Here is a 23,164-nt window from a genome sequence, read left to right on the forward strand (position 1 = left end):
GGAAGGGGAAGTCTACAATAGCGAGGGTATCGTCATCTTTCCGGGGAAGGCCTACCATGCTCGATACTGTACAACGAAATATTTCACCCAAAGGACTCTATTAGTTTCTTATGAGCAGTATTCCATGCCAATCTCATATTTAGTTGTCAAACTGTAATATAAATTGCGACATTGAAATTTAACACTTTGAATGGTGCATAAAATTTACAACAAAAAAATTAAATTGTAATGTTTAATTATGCTATATTTATTACATTTTTGTTTTACTTTTTTTCTGTATTACTTTACACTTTACAGCTTAACCCAAGAATATTTTTCCCCTTAATTAAAGATGTGTATTTAGTGAACATTGGTAATTCAATGAACTCTGATCAATCAGCACTGATACGTACATAATACAAATTCAAACGACCTATTGGTACCTGTTCAATTTACAATTAGAAATCCAAACCCGAATTTACCATTGGCTCATCACAATACCGTTCTATATCCTTCGTTCCGTTTCATCGTTGAAAATTGACCGCAACTCATACTTGTGAAAATCAGTCATGTGTAATAAAAGTACAGACAGCCTCAGGTAGTTAATGATGTTGTTCTCAGAAACGGGTGAAAAGGGTCGCAAGAAAGGAAAACGGAAGTTCGTCAAGTATTCTGGGAACTGTATAAACAAGAAGACACCATTAAAATATGTTCACAAATATGCTACAGGTACTCAGGTGAGCCTCGAACGTGAGTCTTCGTGTACACATGATATTTCACGAGCTGTAACGACGATATTTACTTTGTGCTTCTCCCGTAGATTGCGTTCAAAAGATGTCTATATCTCGTAAAGTAACCTCTTCGACACGGTGCAAATATTATTTAGATGTTGTTGGCAGAATTAATGGTAGCTACGATGAGGTGAGTATTTTGAAATATTTTATCTTAACCACGTTTACTTTTATATTGATCATTGATGAATAACACATGGCGTCGCGACGCCTCAAATGTAAGAAAATTAAGTAATTAGAAGAAGAAAAGAAGAGAGAAAAATTGAGTAGTATTGCTATTATATTAATATCCTAAAATAGAAGATTGAGATCTTAAATTTGAAAATTAATTATATTTGTATTCTTAATAATTAGAGCTTCAATGTTTTAAATATTTTTCAAGATTTCTCAATTCGTCTTATACAATTTTATCAGACGCGTCGCGACGCCTCAAATGTAAGAAAATTAAGTAATTAGAAGAAGAAAAAAAGAGAGAAAAATTGAGTAGTATTGCTATTATATTAATATCCTAAAATAAAAGATTGAGATCTTAAATTTGAAAATTAATTATATTTGTATTCTTAATAATTAGAGCTTCAATGTTTTAAATATTTTTCAAGATTTCTCAATTCGTCTTGTATAATTTGATCAGACGCGTCGCGACGCCTCAAATGTAAGAAAATTAAGTAATTAGAAGAAGAAAAGAAGAGAAAAAAATTGAGTAGCCTTGCTATTATATTAATATCCTAAAATAGAAGATTGAGATCTTAAATTTGAAAATTAATTATATTTGTATTCTTAATAATTAGAGCTTCAATGTTTTAAATATTTTTCACGATTTCTCAATTCATCGTATATAATTTTATCAGACGCGTCGCGACGCCTCAACTGTGGGATACCGTTCAGATTAGAATTACCCTAAAATTGAAACCTAATATTTAATAATTCTTTAGAATATTCTATTTATGAAAAACGAACTGTGTTTTTGTTGAAGTTATTCAAAGAATATATTCATCGAATAGAATATTAATTAGCATTTGCTAATTATGTGCAGGAGGGTTCAATGTAATGTAATCGAATAATTAGAAAAGGAAAGAATAGAGAAAAATTAAATAGTATACATATTAATAAAATTAAATAAATTAGAAAATTAACTACATAATACTATACATACAGTATGTTCCACGTAAGTGGAAACTCCATAATTTCCTAAACTATTAAAGATATAAGAAATTGCTTTGGTGGTCATTGCATGGTAAGAGGGTGAAAATTATTATTTTCAAAAATATAATGGCAAAGTTTGCTTTTTCAAATGAAACTATATATTTTTCTTTCGATCATTTGATAGTGTTTTTGAAGTCAAATTCATTAAGCTTACATGTATACACTTGATTTTCATTTGTTTTCGAGATATTGCGCTAACAAATTTGGAGATTTTTCACGGGAAAAATTCACATTAGTGGGAAATATCAGCAGGGGTCCTGTTCGCGCGTGAAGTTTGAGCCTGCCGTCTCGTGGTATCCATTTCAAGCGAAAACAAAAAAAATTAAATTGTAATGTTTAATTATGTTATATTTATTACACTTTTGGCATAAAGAGTTACCAGTTCTTGTTTTTATCTCGAAAACAAATGAAAATCAAGTGTATACATGCAAGCTTAATGAATTCGACTTCAAAATCACTACCAAATGATCGAAAGAAAAATATATAGTTCCATTTAAAAAACCAAACTTTGCCATTATGTTTTTGAAAATAATAATGCAAAAAAAAATTCGTTTACGTCAAAATGTTGCCCACTGTTACCATGCAATGACCATCAAAGCAATTTCGTGTATCTTTAACAGGTCAGGAAATAATGGAGTGTTTCCAGTTACGTGGGACACACTGTATAAGTAGTATAAAATAGGTATACACTGTACACATATACTATATTATAATTATATGTAAACTAATGAACTCTATTATACTGTATTCATATCCTTGATAATTAAAGCTTCATGATAAATATTTTGCAAGAAGAACAATTGACCATTTACTTAACCCTCGAACGGCAAACTAGGGGGAGAGCTATAATTTTACTGACTGCCGTCCGAGGGTTAATTAATTCTTCATAATCTTTAACTGGTTTTCATATAATTTTATCAATTTTAATTGTAAATCTACACGTTTAATTTGATTTAAATCAATTTTTCATTAATTCCTGACATTATCAAAAACAAACAGTTATTTGACGGATTAATAACACATTTTCAGATTTTTTGAAACTGTGTAAAAATTATTTATTAGAATTTCTGATAGTAACCTACCAATATCATTAATGAAACGTGTTTTATTAGTAATGAATGAACGGCAAAATGCTTGCTGTGAATTTTTTTTTAATAATGTAGGTAACGTAATCGTATCGCAGTTGCACATAAGTTGGTGAACTAAGCATCGCGCACAAAGAATTTCAAAAGAATCGATTGAAATGCGGTGAACGTGTGTTTAACGTTAGCAGGAAATCTTGTTTGCTACTGTATCGCTTAAACAAAGAATCCTTGGCAATTTTTATCGCGATACCAACGCACGCGACATTTTCACGCAAGCGTGTAGAATCTATGCTAACTCGCATTTATATTCGTAATAGGTACAAAGGGGAAAAAGGAAACGGTAAGAATACATTTGCGTGAAAATTAGGAATTTAGAAGAATAGATACAGTTGCTCTAAAAACATTTCAGCAATTACTTTTTCCATTTAAAGGTTCCGAGTATTTTATAAATTAAAAATTTAATATTTTGTTTTAAATGTAATTTAATATTTTTTAAAATAGGATATCAAATATTTTATAAACTGAATTCTCTAGAAAACTCAGAACGAGACAGTTAAAATTCAAAAGTAATGAGAGGCATAAAAAGTTGCCAGTTTTACAATATACGAGGTGGTTGTTTTGATACATTATACAATTTTTATTTCACAATTAATTAATTTTCTATATTTTATTATGTTTTCTTTATAATATAAAATATAAAACATAACACTCATTATACAGCTGTATTCAAATATATAAAAATTTCATCAACCACTTCCTGCATATTCACAGAAATTAGAATGATCAGATCTCAAGTTATTTCTATCATAACACTTGCGTTAATGAGCGTAGATGGTAATAAATTTAGATAAATTCATAGTTTTGTAAAGACTTATATAAAATTTTATAAACTGTACACTACTTGTTCAACCAACTCCAAATTTTTAAGAAAAATAAATGGAAACCATTATAAGCAATTACTTAATACCGACGTATTGACAATTTATAATCTGCCTCGGACGGCGGACCATGGAGAAAACCCTAATTCAATATTATTTTCATTTCCTAAATTTTACACCATTTCTTTGAAAATTATTTTTTCATCATATGAAACCCTTTCGATTAAAAATTATACATTTAGGTAACTTTAAGTAAATACCCTTGATACGTTTTGTAAGTTTGGATCACGATTGACCCAGGCTCCGTTCTTCCAGGGTTAATTACCTGCATGTATTTAATTTTGATTGGTTCAAGCAAATATCACCTAATTATATGAAATTATAAATTCATATTCGATCATGGGTAGTGAAAAGTTTGAGTAGGTAAATTAATCACTGTGCTTTCTGCATCCTATGATTTGATCCATTATTTTTGGATCGACCTCGGTACTCTTCGGTAAACCTCGTCATATTCATTTCCCATCTTATTTTGACCATCATACTGACGTAGGTACTTATTACGTGCGTTCAAGAGTTGAATGAACTGTATCACACAATGGGGTTTTCCCGTAAATAGTAAGTTTCCCCAGTGATAGCATTCTTTATTAAAAATCGTATAACCTTAACCTCAATCTGGGGAAACTCCAGCGATAGCATTTGGGGAACCCCAAAAACACCAACTTATATGAAAGTTTACGAGTGCTTTCCTCACAAATTATATCTTAGATTTATTTGAAACTTTGAAAGTATTTTTTAATACTTATAAACAAAAGAAAGAAACAGAATAACAATTATTCGAATAATTATGTAAATAAATATCAGGCAGTTAGTTTAAAAAGTTGCTTATTTATTTAAAACTTTTCCCTGTTTTGGGAGGTACACAGATAATGAATCTTAAATAAGAAGAAAAATTGTAAAATTAACAAAATAGTGGCGGTTTGTAGGAAAATTTCTTTTGACGAAGATTTCATTACTTTATAATTAAGTTAAATAATATCATTGTTTTTGGAGCTTCATTACCTAAAGAAAATATTTATTTAAATTTCAAGATTGGTAATACTGATTATTGGTTCAATATTCTTAGAATTATGTTGCACGCCAATTTGGAAAAAATTGCTTTTGAGAAAAACAGTTTTGGATAACTTAAATGTAGTCTTTCTCATTTTAATTTTCTACACATTTAATTATTTTTTAATACATTCATTTTTTAATATATGGAGGTCTTTTGTTGAAAAATTCCAGCACTTAATTAATCGAAGAATTCTTATATGTGTAATAATATTTCATAGGTCTGGGTCACGACTGATCCAGTATTCGTCGCTCCACTATTAACACATTGAATGCCGTGGAGGTCATTAGTGACCGACACTGCAAATTACATATATTCGGATAATTACAAGAAAAAACAGCAAAATATAATATTATTTTGAACAGCGTTCCTGCCCTTAATAATTAGGGCTTCAATTAGGGGCGAACTGACCATAGGGAGTCCGGAAAAACTCCTGGTGGCCGGTAGGGACATAGGGCCCAATTAATTAAAATTAGGGCCCGTCAAAAGGGCCCTAATTTCTTGGTAAAAATTTAATTTTCACTAAGAAAGTCAACGAATTAATAAAAATTTCAATAAACATACTTTTCAAATATCAAAGTAGCTTTCAAATATTCTCCCATTTTCGTAGATAGTTTAATTGTATTGGTAGTGGCATAGAATAAACCGCGATGGTAAAAAAATGTGCTAACTCATTGATATTGACTTTTTTTGTTTTACTTGCGATTACTAAGATTTATGGTTTCCGGGTTCCGGGTGAGTTCAGGAATTCCCGACGTACTCGTTCAATTATCCAAATAAGAATTCTTCTGATGAAATCAATTATTCAATACTGGGAAATATTATCTTGAGTTTACGCTAAGAGTTTGATGAAACGTAATGGTCGATTGTGCGATTGTAACTCGCTTATTTCGTCAGTAAATAAAATATATTATATCCTTATTATACATAACGAACGAATAATCACAAAATTTGTTGCATGAATAATTAGGAATTTAATAATTAATACTGAAATGATGAAATCTCAATTTTTAATCGCGTAAATAAATTCATTTCGCAGGTACAATTAATCTGCAAATCAGCGCCAAATTAAAGGGGGGGTCTAAGGGGGCTACAACCCCGCGCCCCATTTTGTAGGGAGTCCCGTTCCAAGTCTTTCATTTAGGTACTATGTCAGGAAATATTGAACAAAATTTTTTGTTCTATCGTTCTTTTCCTTTACGGTTAAATATTATTTAATTTTATTTAGAATAAATTTCAATTTTTTAACCAAGTTTATCAAGCAAGGAGGCTCTCAAAGGTTTGACAGCTCTAGGGCCCAAAAATCTTGACATGGTTGTTCTTCAAATAGCAGTGGCTAGGCCAATAGAGATTCAAACTTTCCCCAGATACGTAAGCAGCGTTACATTCACAAAAATTAAGCACTCAATTTTTCAAATGAAAGGTTTTATTATCGCTGCTTGTCAATGATGATGACACAATTAAAAAATGGAGAGTTTGCTTTTATTGCATATATGATCTACATTATGTTTCTATTTCTATCACGTAAAACAGTATACTTGTAATTTCATTAGTTTTTGCATAATAATATTAATAATTAATAAGGCCTGTAGACATCAGTTTAGTATATGGGCTGCTCCTCTCAAGGGGGGGGGGGGGGGGGGGGTGTATAGCCGGATAGCTTGGAGGATGAGGATCACAAATATGGTGGTTCCAGGTGTCTAAGTTTTAAGGGGGCGGAGATAAAGGGGTTGAAAGTTACGATGAACTTGAATTTCACTTGGACGTACAGGTATACATCCGCGGTTGTGTGTTCGTCCGCAAATGACCATCGCTTTTTTACTGTTTCTGGCCCGGCTATCGACCATATAACGGGTGAGCTTGAAATCATTAAAAATATTTTGTTTTCTATTTTTTTAATTGAGTGCACCACAAGGAGGTTGTTCCGTATTGATGTTGACGGAATATAATTTTTTTCGTACTTATATGTCTAGATTTGGTTAGGTTAGGTTATATCAATATTCCGGCCGTCGCGCCGTCAGGCGGCCGACCACGTAAGTCCAATGCCAAAATTATTGAAATTAGTTAACTTTGATTTTAAGCTCACCCGTTATATGGTCGGTAGACGGTTATATTTTTGTTAGTCACAGTTAATACGTAACTATGTCAGTATCATCCCGAGCGAGTTGCTTATTTCCAGGCAAATATACCAGACTGAGAAAGCATTATAATATATTCCATCCCTCTTTTATTAACCGATGTCACTGCTTAGTCGAGCATGATAATTTATTACCCACAACATTGGCTTCTTGCTTTCACGGACCTCTCACTCATTTTTCGGACCTCTCACTTTGCGGGCGACTTCAAACAAAGAAGAGGGGATAGCGAGTTGCTTATTTCGACGCAGAGACCACTTGCTTATTTCGAAGCAATACTGTATATCGCTTGACTAAAGAAATGGGTTCGGACTGGTCTGTTCGGAAGCCTAGTTAGTGGTGGGGCAAGCCTAGTTAGTGGTGGGGCAAGCCTAGTTAGTGGTGGGGCAAGCCTAGTTAGTGGTGGGGCAAGCCTAGTTAGTGGTGGGGCAAGCCTAGTTAGTGGTGGGGCAAGCCTAGTTAGTGGTGGGGGAAGCCTACTCGACCAGAAAAACTTGGCTGGTTCAGACACGGCTAGTAGTTTAGTCGAGTGGCGAGTAGTTTAGTGTATGGACACTGGAGTTTAGTCGAGTAGTTTAGTAAAACGGTTTAGTCGAGTCGATCCGTTTCATTGGATTTTGCTGGTCGAGTAGGCTTCCCCCACCACTAACTAGGCTTGCCCCACCACTAACTAGCCTTCGGGACAGACCTGTCCGGACGCATTTCTTTAGCCAAGGGATATATCTTGAACTCTTGACTTTCAAAGCTCAACTGTACTAGTCCGGACACTTTTCTATGCACTAAACGGTTTAGTAGTAAGTAGCTACTCCCCACTCGACTAAACTACTAGCCGTGTCTGAACCAGCTTTATGAAACAGTAGGGTACATGACTCGAAAATGCGAAAGTAGGTCCGGAGAGAGTAGTGCTCCAGACATATGCTTTCGCAAATGACTTCGAACAAAGACAAGCGTTCCGTGAGACTTCAATATGTAGCCAAAGAGACCACATCCTCAGCCACAGTAGTTGATTGGTATTCGTATTACAGAGAAGTGTGTATGTGTGCCCTAAACAAGAAGTATGAAGATGATACGAAACAACTTTTTCGTGATGCATACTTCTTGTCTAGGGCACACATACACATTTTTCTGCAATACGAATACCAATCAACTACTGTGGCTGAGGATGTGGTCTCTTCGGCTATTGAAGTCTCACGGATCGCTTGTCTTTGATTGAAGACATTTGCGAAGGCATATGTCAAGAGCATTATTCTCTCCGGACCCACTTTCGCATTTTCGAGCCATAATATTTATATGTTATTAAATTATTTAACAAAGTTCAAAATGGCTTGAACTAAGAAATTACTTCATACAAAGTTTCTTCTGTAGATTTTATGCTTCGTTATGTAAAGATTTTAATGTTACATGAAGTTTTTATTAAACTACAAATTTGTATAACGCAATTTTTAATAAAATAAACCCGGTGAAATATTATAACGCGATGAACTCTCTCATGAACTCATAAAATGTAAAAAAGTAAAAACCACGTTAGAAATTCTAAAGAGGCAATAAAATGTACTTTTACAATTTGCATACTTCATAATACTTTGAGACTAAATTATAAAGTGCAATTTTTTCTTCATTACATATACATATTTGTAATATTAAATTGTTATTATAAGATTCTTAAAAATCAAATTATTAGTTCTCTTCGAACCTAAGTCCAAAAAATTATTTAATTAAATATTTGAATAATTAAATAATTAAATCATTTAACTAATTTAAATACTTTACTTAACTAGTGTATTATAATGCATTATTGTATTAAGAATTTAAGTAAATTTATAATGTACTTAAGTGTGTGAAATGTAAAAACAATTTATTGCTAAGTATGTGCATTAAAAGAAAGGTCAATTATTGGAATGTTTATCAATTACTGATTTTAGAACGTATACTTACATGTTTCAAATTAATATATTTATCTTTTGATTAATTTTGATAAATTGTTTCATATTAAAAATGAAAGAAATAAGTTTGTAATAATTTTCATAAGTAAACAATTAACAATAAGTTCTTGTGAATGAAAACTTCAAACCTGAATTTTAAATCGTTTTTCCCCTTGCAAAAATAAATGCACGTTTAATTATAATTAAAACAAAACGGAAGAGATACTGAAATGCTAAAAAGGATTAATTCAAAATAAAAAAAAGATGTTCAAATTTCAAATATGAAAGAATTAAATACAGTTAAGTAATTTATTATAAAAAATAAATTCTTAAAACCGTCTAACTGCAACATCTTATTTTAATGAAAAAAATCTGACCACCTCATTAAATTATACAAATCACCGAAAGATTAAAACAATTAGTCAAGAACGATATAAAAAATAAAAATCCTGTTGATTTATTCTAATTATGCACACGTGTGCGCCGTCGTAATTACACCATGGCGATGTGACATCCGTCCAGAATGTGACTCATTGGAACCGGGTCTGGGAGAAGTGGCACGGGGAGGGCCATAATGGCAAACACGTCAAACCGTGACTTTTTCTTCGTCCTGGCTCGCGGTCCTTACGCGGGATCGAGGTTCGGATCATACGAATGAAGCGTTCAAAAAGGAGGCCTCACCGGAGATGCCCCACTACCATGGAAGCCTGCGTCGCGTAGAAGCAATGAAGTGTTGAGACGCGAACACCGACAGTGTCGGGTAGTTTTTATTACGACTAAGATCATTTACGTTTGGAAAGGTGATTGACTAATAACGTAAATAAATTCACGTGAGTAGAATTCGTCGACTGACCGGACAAAAGGACCCGAGGAATTCCTCTGTGGTTTTCCGTCAGTTGAAGCGTAAGTAACGATGAACGTACGCCGTTTCCTCGCAGTGAACACAGGATTGGTATCGAGAGAATCGTTCGGTGATTCGATTAAGTCGAGAGGGTTTCGTGTGTTCCGCACGTTAGAGTCAAGGCTCGTGCGATAATTGTGACAGTGATTGATTCGTGCAGTACCGAAGAATCTACGAGGCTGCGAAGATTCGTCGGTTATGGGAACGGGAAAACCGGTTGACACGATCGTGCACGTTGAAGTTTGTGTAGCGACACGCGCTTGATCGGTACCTTGGTTATATCAGAGAAAGTCGGATAAAGGTGAAAAGAAAGCGATTGTAATTTTACCGATCGAGGAAAACGATGAATTGTGCCGATTTTCCTTTAAACGCGATTATTCATACTACGACGTTCGATCTTTGACAGAGGTTATCGTTTGTGAGGTAAGCATCGTCGCATTTTTACGTGACACTTGGACCTGAAGATTCTTGTCACTCCACCGTTCGCAGTCCCTCGTCAATTACTCTTTGTTCTTATGTCAGTTTACACTGCGCTCTCTGCAGTTCCTGTTTGAAGAAGAGTTGTTAAGTGTTTGTTCAGAGCTTAAGGGAAGTACTTCATTTCGTTGCTGTTGCAAAAATTTTAATAAATTTCTGGAATATGTGGAAAGATACTATTCTTTTTTAAATAATTCAGGAAATCTTTGGGCATCCATGTTAATATCTAGATTGTATAATTTAAAAATCATGAATTCTATAAAAAATTATTGTAAACAAAAATTATTCAAGGGGGGTGTTACATTCACTTTACTTGCAGTTGGAGGCACTTCAGAAATTTGAAGGTCAACTTCTTTTTTAAGTACAAGTTTAAGGTCACATGCACCATTTGAGGCAATTAATGGGACAAATGTATATTTATATTATTATAGGTAGTTAATTCGACTGTTTCTTTTTGCATGGTACTTTTTTGTTGTATATTTAGTGAATAGTGAAAGTCAATTCTATTTTAAGAATTCAGAAGTTGACCTTCAAATTTTCAAAATATCTTCATTTATAAATAAAGTTGATACTGCATATAATATGCCCTTTGAAACCAAGCAATTTTTCACATACTGCAAAATATAAAAATTATACAAAATATCAATTTTAGGTGTCATAATCTGCATATTAAATTTGAAAATTAAATTTTCAATTTATAATCCATAAAATAAGGCTTTAATGTAAAGCATTTATGAAGAATAGTTAACTTTGAAAAATGGATTTGTATTGTTAATTTAATTTGAAAATTGTTCATTTATGTTACAGGGTACCAAGATGATCAGCGTAATTGTTCAGGTGGCGCTGTTGGTGCATTTTCTTCAGCTGATCGTCCAAGTAACGGGTCAATCGCCGTGTCCTAACTACTTCCGGTACATTCAGGATGATCATACAAACGAAATGATTGGTTATATTGAAATACCATCGCCTCCGAAAAGAGTTGCTTTGCAATTAAGTGTCACTTTAAGCATCGCCGTTGCATTACCATCGGTAAATAAACTTTATTTTATGAAAATTATTTCTTATTTATTAAGTAGACTACGTAATGATAATGATATTCATATGACTAATGTATCTATTGTCAATATTATAAAATGTGTGAGAGAAAAAGTCAAAGTACTGACAATATTTAGAATATTGACAAAGTGGTACGATTAAAACAGGAAAATTTTCAACGGAAAAGTATTCTAAATTTTTAATTAAAAAATTCTAATAGGAAAAGAGAAAAATTTTGAATAGGAGAATGGGAAATTTTCAACGGAAAAGTATTCTAAATTTTTAATTAAAAAATTCTAATAGGAAAAGAGGAAAATTTTGAATGGGAGAATAGGGAAATTTCTAGTAGATAAATATTCTAAATCTCCGATAGGGAAAATAGGAAAATTACTAACAGAAAAATAAGAAAAGTACTAATTGAAAAAAATTTCAAATTTCTGATCGGTAAATAGAAAAATTTCCAAAACGAGAATTATAAATTAACAGAAAAACAGAAAACAGAGAAATTATAATATTTCAGATTTTTAATAAATAAATAGTAATTGTTATCGATAATGTTAAGATAATAGCTGCACGAGCTTTAGTTTGACTATACTTCGTTGAATGCTAAATACAATTTACCAATAAAATGTTAACAAGGTGCTGGATTAAGGGGAAGATCTAAGGGGGGCTACACTTCCGGGCCCCATTTTGTGGGAGGTTCCATTATGATCCTTCCACTTACGATTTAATTTTATTTAGAATAAATTTCAATTTTTGACCCAAAATCAATCAAAGGGGCTCCCAAAGGTTTAATAGCCCTTCGCCCCAGACGAAGCGCTGGGCCCTAGATTTCTTAATCCGGTCTTGTATTAATAGTAATTGATAATATTGTATTAATAATATATAATAATCATTTAGAGGTTTCTTTAAATTTTTTCTCAGCATCGTTTTATTTTCAAATCTGACTTCAACTCAGATTTTGAAATGATAGTTCGTTGAAAATAGGTACAATCGAGATTCAACAAAGGATAAGACAGTTTTTCTTTGTTTAGCAGAATTTATTGCTATTTTTCCATTGATAATTGTTTTCAAGAAAATTCATCAATTTATAAGTACAAAGAGTCTCTTGGACATCCGTAGGATTATAAGAATTGTAACATCATCGTATATGTGACGAACACAAGCTATTTTTCATTCAAACCACAAATGGAACTGTAATAAAGATGATCTTATTGTTGAAATTTTCCCAAAAGGAAGGTAAAACCACAACGGAAACCCAGAATTTACGTTAAACCGAGAGCAATATTTGCTTTATATAGTACAATGCAGTTTCCTTGTTTTGCTTAAAATAGATGCATTCTTGATCGTAGAAAAACCAAACAGGGGCTCAGTGAATTCATCATTTAGAAAGTATTGAAACTTCTTTCATTTAAAAAATTGTTAACTGCCACGTCACCTATATTTAGGCGACATTTGAATTTTCATAGGAAATTATTATCCATATTATTAGGAATTATTTGACTTATCGGGAATATTCGTATTAGACATTTGAAATGATGGCTTATTGGAATGCGGAAATATTCTGAAAGTGGTAAATAAGATTTATTAAAAATTAAAATACTGTAATGAAATTTTCAATAACATTTACGTGGCAGTCAATGTGTTAATACTGAAGAAGTGAGTGGGATTAAGAATAGAAAATACAAAATAAAATTAAAATTGGAGCTTCCTCCATGGTCCGTCGTCCGAGGATTAAAACGTGTTAAAGAATTAAAAGACAACTATTGAATAAGTATGTAAAAGGGTATAGCAGGATAAGATGGTCAAAATATTCAGCAATACACCATTTTATAGCTTATAATAGAAAACTTATAGCTTATAATAGCTTATAATAGATGCCATTAAATAGGAAAAATATGGCAAAAACCACTTTTTCTTTCTCATCCTGTAACTATCCTCCCGGTTGAGATACAGGGTTGAAACTTGGTGTACAATGGTTTTTTATTATAAGCTATAAAATGGTGTATTGCTGAATAAAATCGGCTCAAGGTTACTTTTGACCATCTTATCCTGCTATACCCTTTCAAATCGATTATTATTTCTTTCGTTTTTTGACAAAATGTCACAGTGACCAAATGTTCTGCATTTTAAGTCTTTTCTGAGAAAAATCGATGGGTAACAGATTTTATTCGAGAAGTGTAAGTCGCTATTGCTTGAGAGCAGTGATGCTTATTAATTCTAATTCAAAATTAATAATTTTTATTTTAAGTGGAATTTATGTTAGTCAATGTGTATGTTTTTATATTAGTACTATGATTTTATATCACTAGTGAACTATTTAAATGAGAACACCTAAATATCTCCATTATTTGCAGTTTTGTGGAGAAAGTTTTCCGGAAAAAAATCCTACTATTACATCTGTCCTCGAAATAGTATAATTTTGCCCTCGTGATTTTTTCTATAAAACCATAAATAGCAGAGATATTTAGGTGTTTCTGTTTAAATGGATCACCCTTTATAATAAATTTCTTCTTCGACTTTTTGATTTTAAACATATCTCAGGTATTTTACGTAACAATTTGGAAATTACCCAGTTTTTAATAAAATTATTGTGAGAACCTTATTTTTGAATTCTCATGGCTACCAATTGGAAAAATACTGTTTCTAGAAAATTGCATTTAAATTTCTGAGTAGGTACTGTTTAATTGAATAAAAAAAGATATTCATCATGTTTGCAACTAATCAGCTATTCCAGGGCCATACAACACATCATCTATCTCCTAGAACTGCGAGGCAGCATTTGCATTTCTTTGAGTTTTTAGCGCCTCTTTTAACGCCTCATTATGTCTTCTTGGCAACCCTCAATCGTAGATTTTCTCGCCTGTCAACAAATCCTTTCCATTTTTTATTTCTTTCACTAAAAGTTTAACTTAGACTACTAACTTATCAGCGAAGAGATTCTGTTTAAAGAGCGTTAAATTGTATGGTGTAAGTTTGTCTCGATTAAGTATTTCGTGGTATTCTTTATGTGTGAGTGGCGGATCAGGTTGCTCAGACTTTATCTCCATAATCTGACACATTTCTAGGATATCATTGTAATTCCCAGACATTAAATAATAATCTGTAATTTCAACAATTTTTACTCCGCGATAGAATTTACCTTTTCTTATTTATTAGTGTAATATTGACGTTGTTCAAAATTTTTATTTTCTTCTCTTTTATTAATTATTCAATTATTAAAAATTTTAAGCGTTGCTAACCGGTGACCACTACGGCAGTCAGGTGTTAACTAGGGATGTGCAGGTACCCGAAATTACGGGCTCGGGATCACTCTGCAAAGTTCGGGTTGGTCCCCGAACTACAGTAAAAGCTGGATATACACTTAGTCTCATCGAAGTTGTCGCAGTGAAGTTGGCGCGCTAACGCATTCACGCCGCGGCGGCGTTAGCGCGCCAACTTCACTGCGACAACTTCGATGGGACTGACAAGGAAGGTTAGGGAACCCGGAAATTCCAAAAATTATGAAACTTCGCATACAAGTACAGTAAGTCATCCGTAATACGACCCTGTTTTCCGTTGGTGCCATAATTCGGTTTTAAAGGGTGAAATTACCCCTTGAAAAAAATTCGGAACTTTCTTTTTTGTGGAATATCTTAAAAACGGTGAGAGATATGAAAAAAAAGTTTAAACAAAAGTTACACAGTTCTGTTGTGTTTACAAAATGGCGTCAAGAAAATGTTGGGGGGAGGGGTAACTAAAAAATTATGCACTTTTCAAAAATTTTCTTTACGCCATTTTGTAACCACAACAGAACTGTGCAACTTTTGTTTAAACTTTTTTTTCATATCTCTCACCGTTTTTAAGATATTCCACAAAAAAGAAAGTTTCGAATTTTTTTCAAGGGGTAATTTCACCCTTTAAAACCGAATTATGGCACCAACGGAAAACAGGGTCGTATTACGGATGACTTACTGTACTTGTATGCGAAGTTTCATAATTTTTGGAATTTCCGGGTTCCCTAACCTTCCTTGTCAGTCCCATCGAAGTTGTCGCAGTGAAGTTGGCTACAAATTCACTAACGCATTCACGCAGCGTCGGTGAGCCAATGGCGAGATCGGTTCACGCCGCGTCGGTGAGTCGATCTCGCCCATCGTCTCACCGACGCGGCGTGAATGTGTCAGTAAATCTGGAGCCAACTTCACTGCGACAAGTTCATTGCAACTCGGTGTACACGGATAGTCCACGCGAGAGTGTACACTAAGTCCCATCGAAGTTGTCGCAGTGAAGTTGGCTACAAATTCATTAACGCATTCACGCCGCTTCGGTGAGTGAATGCGTGGCCAACTTCACTGCGACAACTTCGATGGGACTCGGAGTACACGGTGCTCTCGGGACTCTCGTCTTGGGAGATCTCGCGTTCGAATCGCCTCGGCGAGCGTGTACTGCCGGCATAACACGGTTTCCTCGCCGAGCGGCTCGGTTCGGCTTAGGGGGATCCCCCCAAGTGGAGGGGATAGCGATGTTGCATATATCCATCCAAACTTTTGTTGCATATATCCAGCTTTTACTGTAATTAATTATATTCATTGTGTTTCAGAAATATGTTGGTCGACTTGAATTAGCGAAGTCGAGGGAGGAGTCGGTTAGAGCTGTAAGGCAGGGCAGGCCCCTGATGTACAAAATCCATTTCCCTCTTCGTCGACCGATTCCCGTTTTAACTGGTTTATGGTTCAATAATCAGTTGATCTGTTCCGGTCAACGTGGTACGTAGTTTCCTATTCATCATTACGAATAATAATTTTTCAATATTGCTCATTTTAAATTTTTACCAGCGTATAATATGTTGACTGTTGTATTAGAAATAACTAATTAATTTTATTTAGAATAACTTTCAATTTTTAAACCAAGTTTATGAACTAAGAGGATCCTCGAAAGTTTGATAATCCCGGGCTCCAGAAATCTTAATGCGGTCCTGCATAAATTAAAAAAGAAATATTGCAAAAACTACATACTATAGATATAGCAAGCCTGTCTAACCTGCGGCCCGCGGGGCACTCGTGGCTCCTTCCCCTACCACGCAGCTCGCGCTCGGCTTCCCCCACTCTTTCAGTTGGTTTCCCGAGTCTTCCAATACGCGGAGTATTTGACGCGTATTCCTAGTCGTACAGGGTGATCCTCTCGCTGCGCTACCCAAAGGAAGTGCCGCCACAATAGAATGTGGTAGTCGAGATCCCATTTCTGTCATTGCTTAGTTGATCAAGGTGGCCCCTGCAGTGAAGACGGCTGTGTGCGTGAAAATGTGTTAAGAAAATATTCTGTTTTCCGCAGCGTTTAAATGGGACTCTTCTGCTCATTACACACATTTTTACGCACACAGCCGTCTTCGCTGCAGGGGTCAAGTAAGCGATGACAGAAATGGGATGTCGACTTCTACATTCTATTGTGGCGGCACTTCCTTTGGGTAGCGTAGCGAGAGGATTACCCTCTATTACTTCATGCTTCAAATATCCCCACAAGAAAAAATCGAATGCAGAATGCTTGTAAGCCGGTACCTGTAATAATGTTGTTCGATACACGATATTATAGAAGTTATAATATTGAAAAAAGAAGAAATGCCTGTTTACAAGTAAATAGTCGATATTTTCAATATTTAATAAAATTAATTTTAAAACAAAATACGTCTATTTTAATTCTTCTTCGACACCTCCGTGTATTTGCTATAAATCGTTAACTGTTAGGAATATAAAAAAATGGTTCCAATAAATGTTATCCAGTTTGATAAAAGCTATTTAAATAAAAAAAAATTAGTATAGCATCACATTTCAAAAAGGCGACGTCGAATATTCTAACCCCGTGGTAGCCATTTTAGAACATTTACCATTTAATTGAAAAAAAGAATTAGGTCGATAGCTGCTATATTTTCCGAGATAATAGTTTGCAACACTGTATGCGGACTCGCCTTGTATTTACTTCATAAATCTGAATATTTTTCGAAAAGGCAAATATTAACTGTCAAAATTTGCTGCTAAGTATGTTCTATAAAATGTTAAATACTGTTTTTGTTCCAGCAACCGGACCAATTGTAACATCTATCGTCTTGAACCACACCCTGTATCCACCGGGGGTATTGCCCCTTTCCGAGGATCAAGGGAATATGATTCCAAATTATCCAAAGATAGATAACGTATCTCAAAATTATCCAAAGATAGATACGTCACCTTCTCCGCCTGTTTCGCCTGAAACGCCAATCTTTCAACCCTTTTTACCGCCGAACACAGTGGTACCAAATGGTACACCTAAGCCACCTCCCAGCAACGGTAACAATAATTTCGAATGTGGACGTAGCAGTAACACGAACAAGGTTAACCCTTTAGTTGCCGGAGGTGTGAAAACATCCCCTGGTCATTGGCCCTGGCTGGCTGCAATTTTTATTGTGAAATTTGACTTTGTGTTCCAGTGCGCGGGCACATTGGTGACTAATACTCATATTATTACAGGTGAGTTAATTACATTACAATAGAGAGAATTTCTTTTTGGCATTTCTAAGGTTACCATTTGTTAAGTTTTCCTTGAATGGGGGGGTCAATCGTGACTCACAAGGAAATTCAAAAAATTATGAAACATTGTAAATATGTAGGAGATATCCTTCTGATTAAAATGCAATTTTCATTTACTGTCTGTTTTCAATCTAAGGGGGTGAAAATCACCCTTAAAATTTCGGCCGTTTTACGTTTTTTCTTCTTTTCTCCAAAACCATTAAAGATATTAAAAAACTTTATGAACAAAAATTGTTCGTCTTAATGTATAATATTTTTCGTGTTGAAACAAGAAATTATTTAAACAATTACAAACACAAATGTTTAATAATGATTACTTGTTTCAACATAAAAAATACTATACATTAAGACGAATAATCTTATTATTAACGACAATCAGTTTGAAAGTCTTACCGACAGCATTTTTAGATATATCCTTTTTTTTCAGCTGCGCACTGTTTTCAATTAGATGACACGAACCTACCTTCTGGAACATTGTTGGTGTCCTTGGGTCGGTATCGTCTTCGAGATTGGAGAGAGAAGGGTTCAGTAAACCGGGAAGTCGCCGAATACAGGCTTCATCCTGATTATAATACCAGTGGTAACGCGGATGCTGACCTAGCCGTGTTGATTCTACGAGAAAGGGTGGAATACAGCGCGGCGATTAAGCCAATTTGTCTTTGGTCAGGAGCCATCAATCTGGAGAGCGTTGTGGGGAAGTATGGATACGTGGTGGGCTGGGGACGTGATGAATTGGGGAATCCTTATGTTCAAGAACCTCGGCAGACCAGATCACCGATAGTATCTCAGGTAATGTTAGCTTCTGAATCAGTAGTACACTTATGATTAGGTTGATTAAAGGGGTAGCTGACCTCTCTATTACAAAATGAAAACATTTTTTTTTTTAATAAAAAAGGATAGACATATGAGATACCAAGGTTTTATCCAGTACGCAGTACATTGAAATTTTACCAATAATTGAATATTAAGAATAAAATACTCTTCCATAATAACGATCCTTGATAGGTACCACTGTTTTGTTTAACAAACGTGTTAAAACATAGTTTAGAACTATGTTGTAATACCGGGCGCAACTATAATTGTTCATTAGAGGGCTCAACAAATTTTATTTTATAGCTTATCAGCATTATGATAATATTAAGAATATTTTTTTGATTTTTGTTTATTTCTAACAATGATATTTATTAACAAAAAAAATTAATTTCTTAAGAGAGAGATCAGCTGACCCCTCCCCCAAAATTATTTTATTTATATTAAAATATTGAGTCAGATGGAAAATGGAATATAATTTTTGGAGTATAAACAAACATTTCTTTATAACCATCATTCATGTTCAAAATATTTTTCATTTTTTGAAATTTTCTTTTATCAAAGTAATATGACTGCCTAAAATATTTTACTTATTTATTTTTAAAATCTGTCATAAAATAAGTTTCATGAAGTAAGTACATTTTAATTTTGGCATCCCGTTCAGGTTAAATCGATCCAAGGTAAAAGTTCAATATGTATTTAGTAACTTCTTAATAAGTCATATTTATTTAGGATGTAAGTACTTCCGAAAGCCCCCCCACCCTGGGGCAGCCAAACATCGGATTTATGGTAATTGAGGGACGAGAAATCGAATGAGACCATTTTCAAGTCTGGCAAATAAACCGTTCTCGAGATATATGTACATATAAAATAGTATAGTCACATTCGGCTTGAAAATCAAACTGCGCATGCGCAGGAAGGAGTGAGTCTGCGTAGTGGCACTCTTGCTCCCTCGGAGAGTCCTCTGCTTCTTCGCGTGCTCTCTCAGCAGAACCAGAATACTCACTCGTCACTCTTCCACCGCTCAACGATTCAAATTTTAAAACTTTTATTCTTTGATTTTGATTTTAGTTTTTCTCGTCCCTCCATTACTATAAATCCGAAGTTTGGCTGCCTTAGGGTTTACTTGAAAAATGTGTTCACTGAATAAAATATTTGATACACACAGATTATAATTAAAATTCTAATTGCGCGCAGAGAAATGATTCATGTAAATATAAGAAAGGAAAAATACAATATTCATATTAACATATGTACATGTGTATAATCGCGGAGAAGAAATATTGTATGATTCATTCTACTATAAATACGTAGAAATCCTGTTTCGTGCATTTTAAGTAACGGAAAAAGTAAATTTAACTTCATTTATAAATTTAACTAGGATCGCGTTACGTGTAAGCAACTTTCAAAGACTGAGATACAACGCGTTTTAAATTGCGCTATGTTCATTACTCTATATGTGCGTATACAAATGCGTTTCGTTGCACGAATGTGCTTCAAAATTGAAATTCTAATGATGAGATAATAAATGTTTAACTTCTTCTTTTATTTCTTCTTAATGTTAGATACAGATTTGTAATAGCGTTCTTTTTATGTGTAATAATTTTAAATTGAAACGCGTTTTATTTATTCGCACAGCTTGGCTAGGATTTTATTGGTATAGTATGACTGGTATTAGTGACTACATATGAAAAAGACTGGACATTCCTTTGTTTTCGATGGATCATGATTGTGGGAGTTCCAGTCATTCCTAGGCAACAGTCGTGCTTGTTTTATCAGCCCCTTTTTTATCATACCTTGCGCTGACAACTGAAAAGACAATTTCGACTCTCTTTGATTCTATTTTTTGACAAGTCAGCCAAGACCGAAAAATTAGAATAATTATTTGACAAACTTATATTTTGAGAAGACCGCCTAGTATTTTTAAAGTTCGACCACTGCGCCATCTATATAAAAGCGGCCGAAACTACTCAGTAAATTACCGACTTATCGACTGAATTTCCGACAATCGGTAAGCGACCCTTCGGCAGTTGATAAGTTAACGAATAGTTTGCGCTACTTTTATACATATGAATGGCACAATGGCTTGGGGTGTTAGGGACCCTCTAAATCATGACCCCTCGGGAACAATGGCATGTCCAGTCTTTTACATATTTAGTCACTCGTATATGTATAGAATATGGTATGTACGATGAGTTGCATTGAACTTGTCGCAGTGAAGATGGCTACAAATTCACTAACGCGTTGGTGAGCCGATTTGTAGCCAACTTCACTGACACATTCACGCCGCGTCGGTGAGACGATGAGTGAGATCGGTTCACCGACGCGGCGTGAATGTGTCAGTAAATCTGGAGCCAACTTCACTGCGACAAGTTCATTGCAACTCAGTGTACATACACTCAGTCCCATCGAAATGTCGCAGTGAAGTTGGCGCACTAACACATTTACGCCGCGTCGGTGAGCCTATGCACCTTACCTATCTGCTCACTGACGCGGCGTAAATGTGTTTGTACGCCAACTTCACTGCGACAACTTCGATGGGACTGACAAGGAAGGTTAGGGAACCCGGAAATTCCAAAAATTATGAAACTTCGCATACAAGTACAGTAAGTCATCCGTAATACGACCCTGTTTTCCGTTGGTGCCATAATTCGGTTTTAAAGGGTGAAATTACCCCTTGAAAAAAATTCGAAACTTTCTTTTTTGTGGAATATCTTAAAAACGGTGAGAGATATGAAAAAAAAGTTTAAACAAAAGTTGCACAGTTCTGTTGTGTTTACAAAATGGCGTCAAGAAAATGTTGGGGGGGGAGGGGTAACTAAAAAATTATGCACTTTTCAAAAATTTTCTTGACGCCATTTTGTAAACACAACAGAACTGTGCAACTTTTGTTTAAACTTTTTTTTCATATCTCTCACCGTTTTTAAGATATTCCACAAAAAAGAAAGTTTCGAACTTTTTTCATTGGGGTAATTTCACCCTTTAAAACCGAATTATGGCACCAACGGAAAACAGGGTCGTATTACGGATGACTTACTGTACTTGTATGCGAAGTTTCATAATTTTTGGAATTTCCGGGTTCCCTAACCTTCCTTGTGAGTGTACATACATACCAAAGTTCATCCATTTTCCAATTATTCTCTATACATAATACTTTATCTTTAAATGGAATGATAAAAATGCACTCTAACAAACTCCAAATCCAACTCAAATTAAATTGACATTTTTACGAACAAAATTACAGGAAGTTTGCCTCTGGAGTAATGAAAATTTCGTTTCATTTACTTCGAACCGGACGTTTTGCGCCGGTTTACGAAACGGAAGTGGTCCCTGCAACGGCGACAGCGGAAGTGGCTTCGTGATGTTTGATAGCAAAACGCAACGTTTTTATCTTCGAGGGGTAGTCTCGAGATCACTTTTGGACAGCAGTACTATGTCCTGCGATCTAAAGCAATACGTTGTCTACGTGGACGTTGCCAAACATTTGGACTGGATACAAAACCAGACCTCCACGTAGATTAACAATCTGTAACAATAAATATGCTAGTCGACCAGCTTTTTTGTATAAATTATTTTAACGATATCAAAATCTTTGAATAGATGATTGTAATTTGTAAGATACTGAATCGATAGGTCGATTAATTGACGATATTATTATCCCTTTCTGTACCGGTGTCTTTAAATATTTTTTGTCATATTAATGGAAGGATCGAAATAACTGCAACTCTTCTCGTAATATTAAACATTCTTGTTTTAATCATATTTCAATGGTGCTGAATTAATTGCTTTTCGTATCAGTATTTACGATATCGATGATCTAATTTGTACAAAGATCAAATTAATTTGTAAGAATAATGTAATTTAATAGTGCTTATATTTTATTCGCAAACGTACTATTTATTATTGACATAGTTTTCATTCATTACATTTTGTAAAATAAATTGATCACATTCGCATATGTATAGTCAAACCGTTTCTCCTTCTCCACTTTGATAATTATCCCATGTATCATTAAGTAATATTGTACATAGTTTTAAATAGAAATTTATAAGTCATACTTTGTCACTTTATAATAAACGTTTGTATTTTTTTTTTTACGTTCATTTGATTTATTGTACAATAAAGTAATCCTGTTAAGTATGAATAAACCATATTTATACAATTCACATGCTGTACAAACATTCTTACAAATGATTCCGATGATTGTTCGCGAGCAGTAAGAGGACACAATGATACGTATTTCTGGTTTTATTTGCAATTATACACTCTTACACATAAATCATTTTCTAAAGTGTAAGTGG

At 34.1% G+C, this 23,164-nt stretch overlaps 1 protein-coding gene across 5 annotated transcripts; it reads left to right on the forward strand.

The window, feature by feature from the left end:
- LOC114878202 (serine protease gd-like) lies at positions 1-23,029 on the forward strand. 5 transcript variants are annotated; one of them, XM_029191724.2, is made up of 7 exons: positions 1-729; positions 800-900; positions 11,287-11,508; positions 16,094-16,259; positions 17,565-17,993; positions 18,481-18,842; positions 22,108-23,029. In XM_029191724.2, exons 1-7 carry the CDS (start codon positions 585-587, stop codon positions 22,378-22,380), a joined length of 1,698 nt encoding a protein of 565 aa, XP_029047557.2. In that variant the 5' UTR covers positions 1-584; the 3' UTR covers positions 22,381-23,029. The 5 variants fall into 5 exon arrangements, with proteins under 5 accessions (XP_029047557.2, XP_029047558.2, XP_029047559.2 ...); XM_029191725.2 differs by having other exon boundaries at positions 1-708; XM_029191726.2 differs by having other exon boundaries at positions 632-716.
- The last annotated feature ends 135 nt before the right edge of the window (positions 23,030-23,164 follow it).

The sequence above is a fragment of the Osmia bicornis genome, chromosome 6 (genome assembly GCF_907164935.1).
Source record: "Osmia bicornis bicornis chromosome 6, iOsmBic2.1, whole genome shotgun sequence".
Lineage (NCBI taxonomy): Eukaryota > Metazoa > Arthropoda > Insecta > Hymenoptera > Megachilidae > Osmia > Osmia bicornis.

Bases quoted from the DNA above. Each gene is read 5' to 3' on its own strand.
- LOC114878202 (XM_029191724.2), top strand. From the start codon at position 585: ATGATGTTGTTCTCAGAAACGGGTGAAAAGGGTCGCAAGAAAGGAAAA. The intron at 17,994-18,480 runs GTGAGTTAATTA...CTTTTTTTTCAG, and splicing joins TAATACTCATATTATTACAG to CTGCGCACTGTTTTCAATTA. The intron at 18,843-22,107 runs GTAATGTTAGCT...ACAAAATTACAG, and splicing joins GATCACCGATAGTATCTCAG to GAAGTTTGCCTCTGGAGTAA.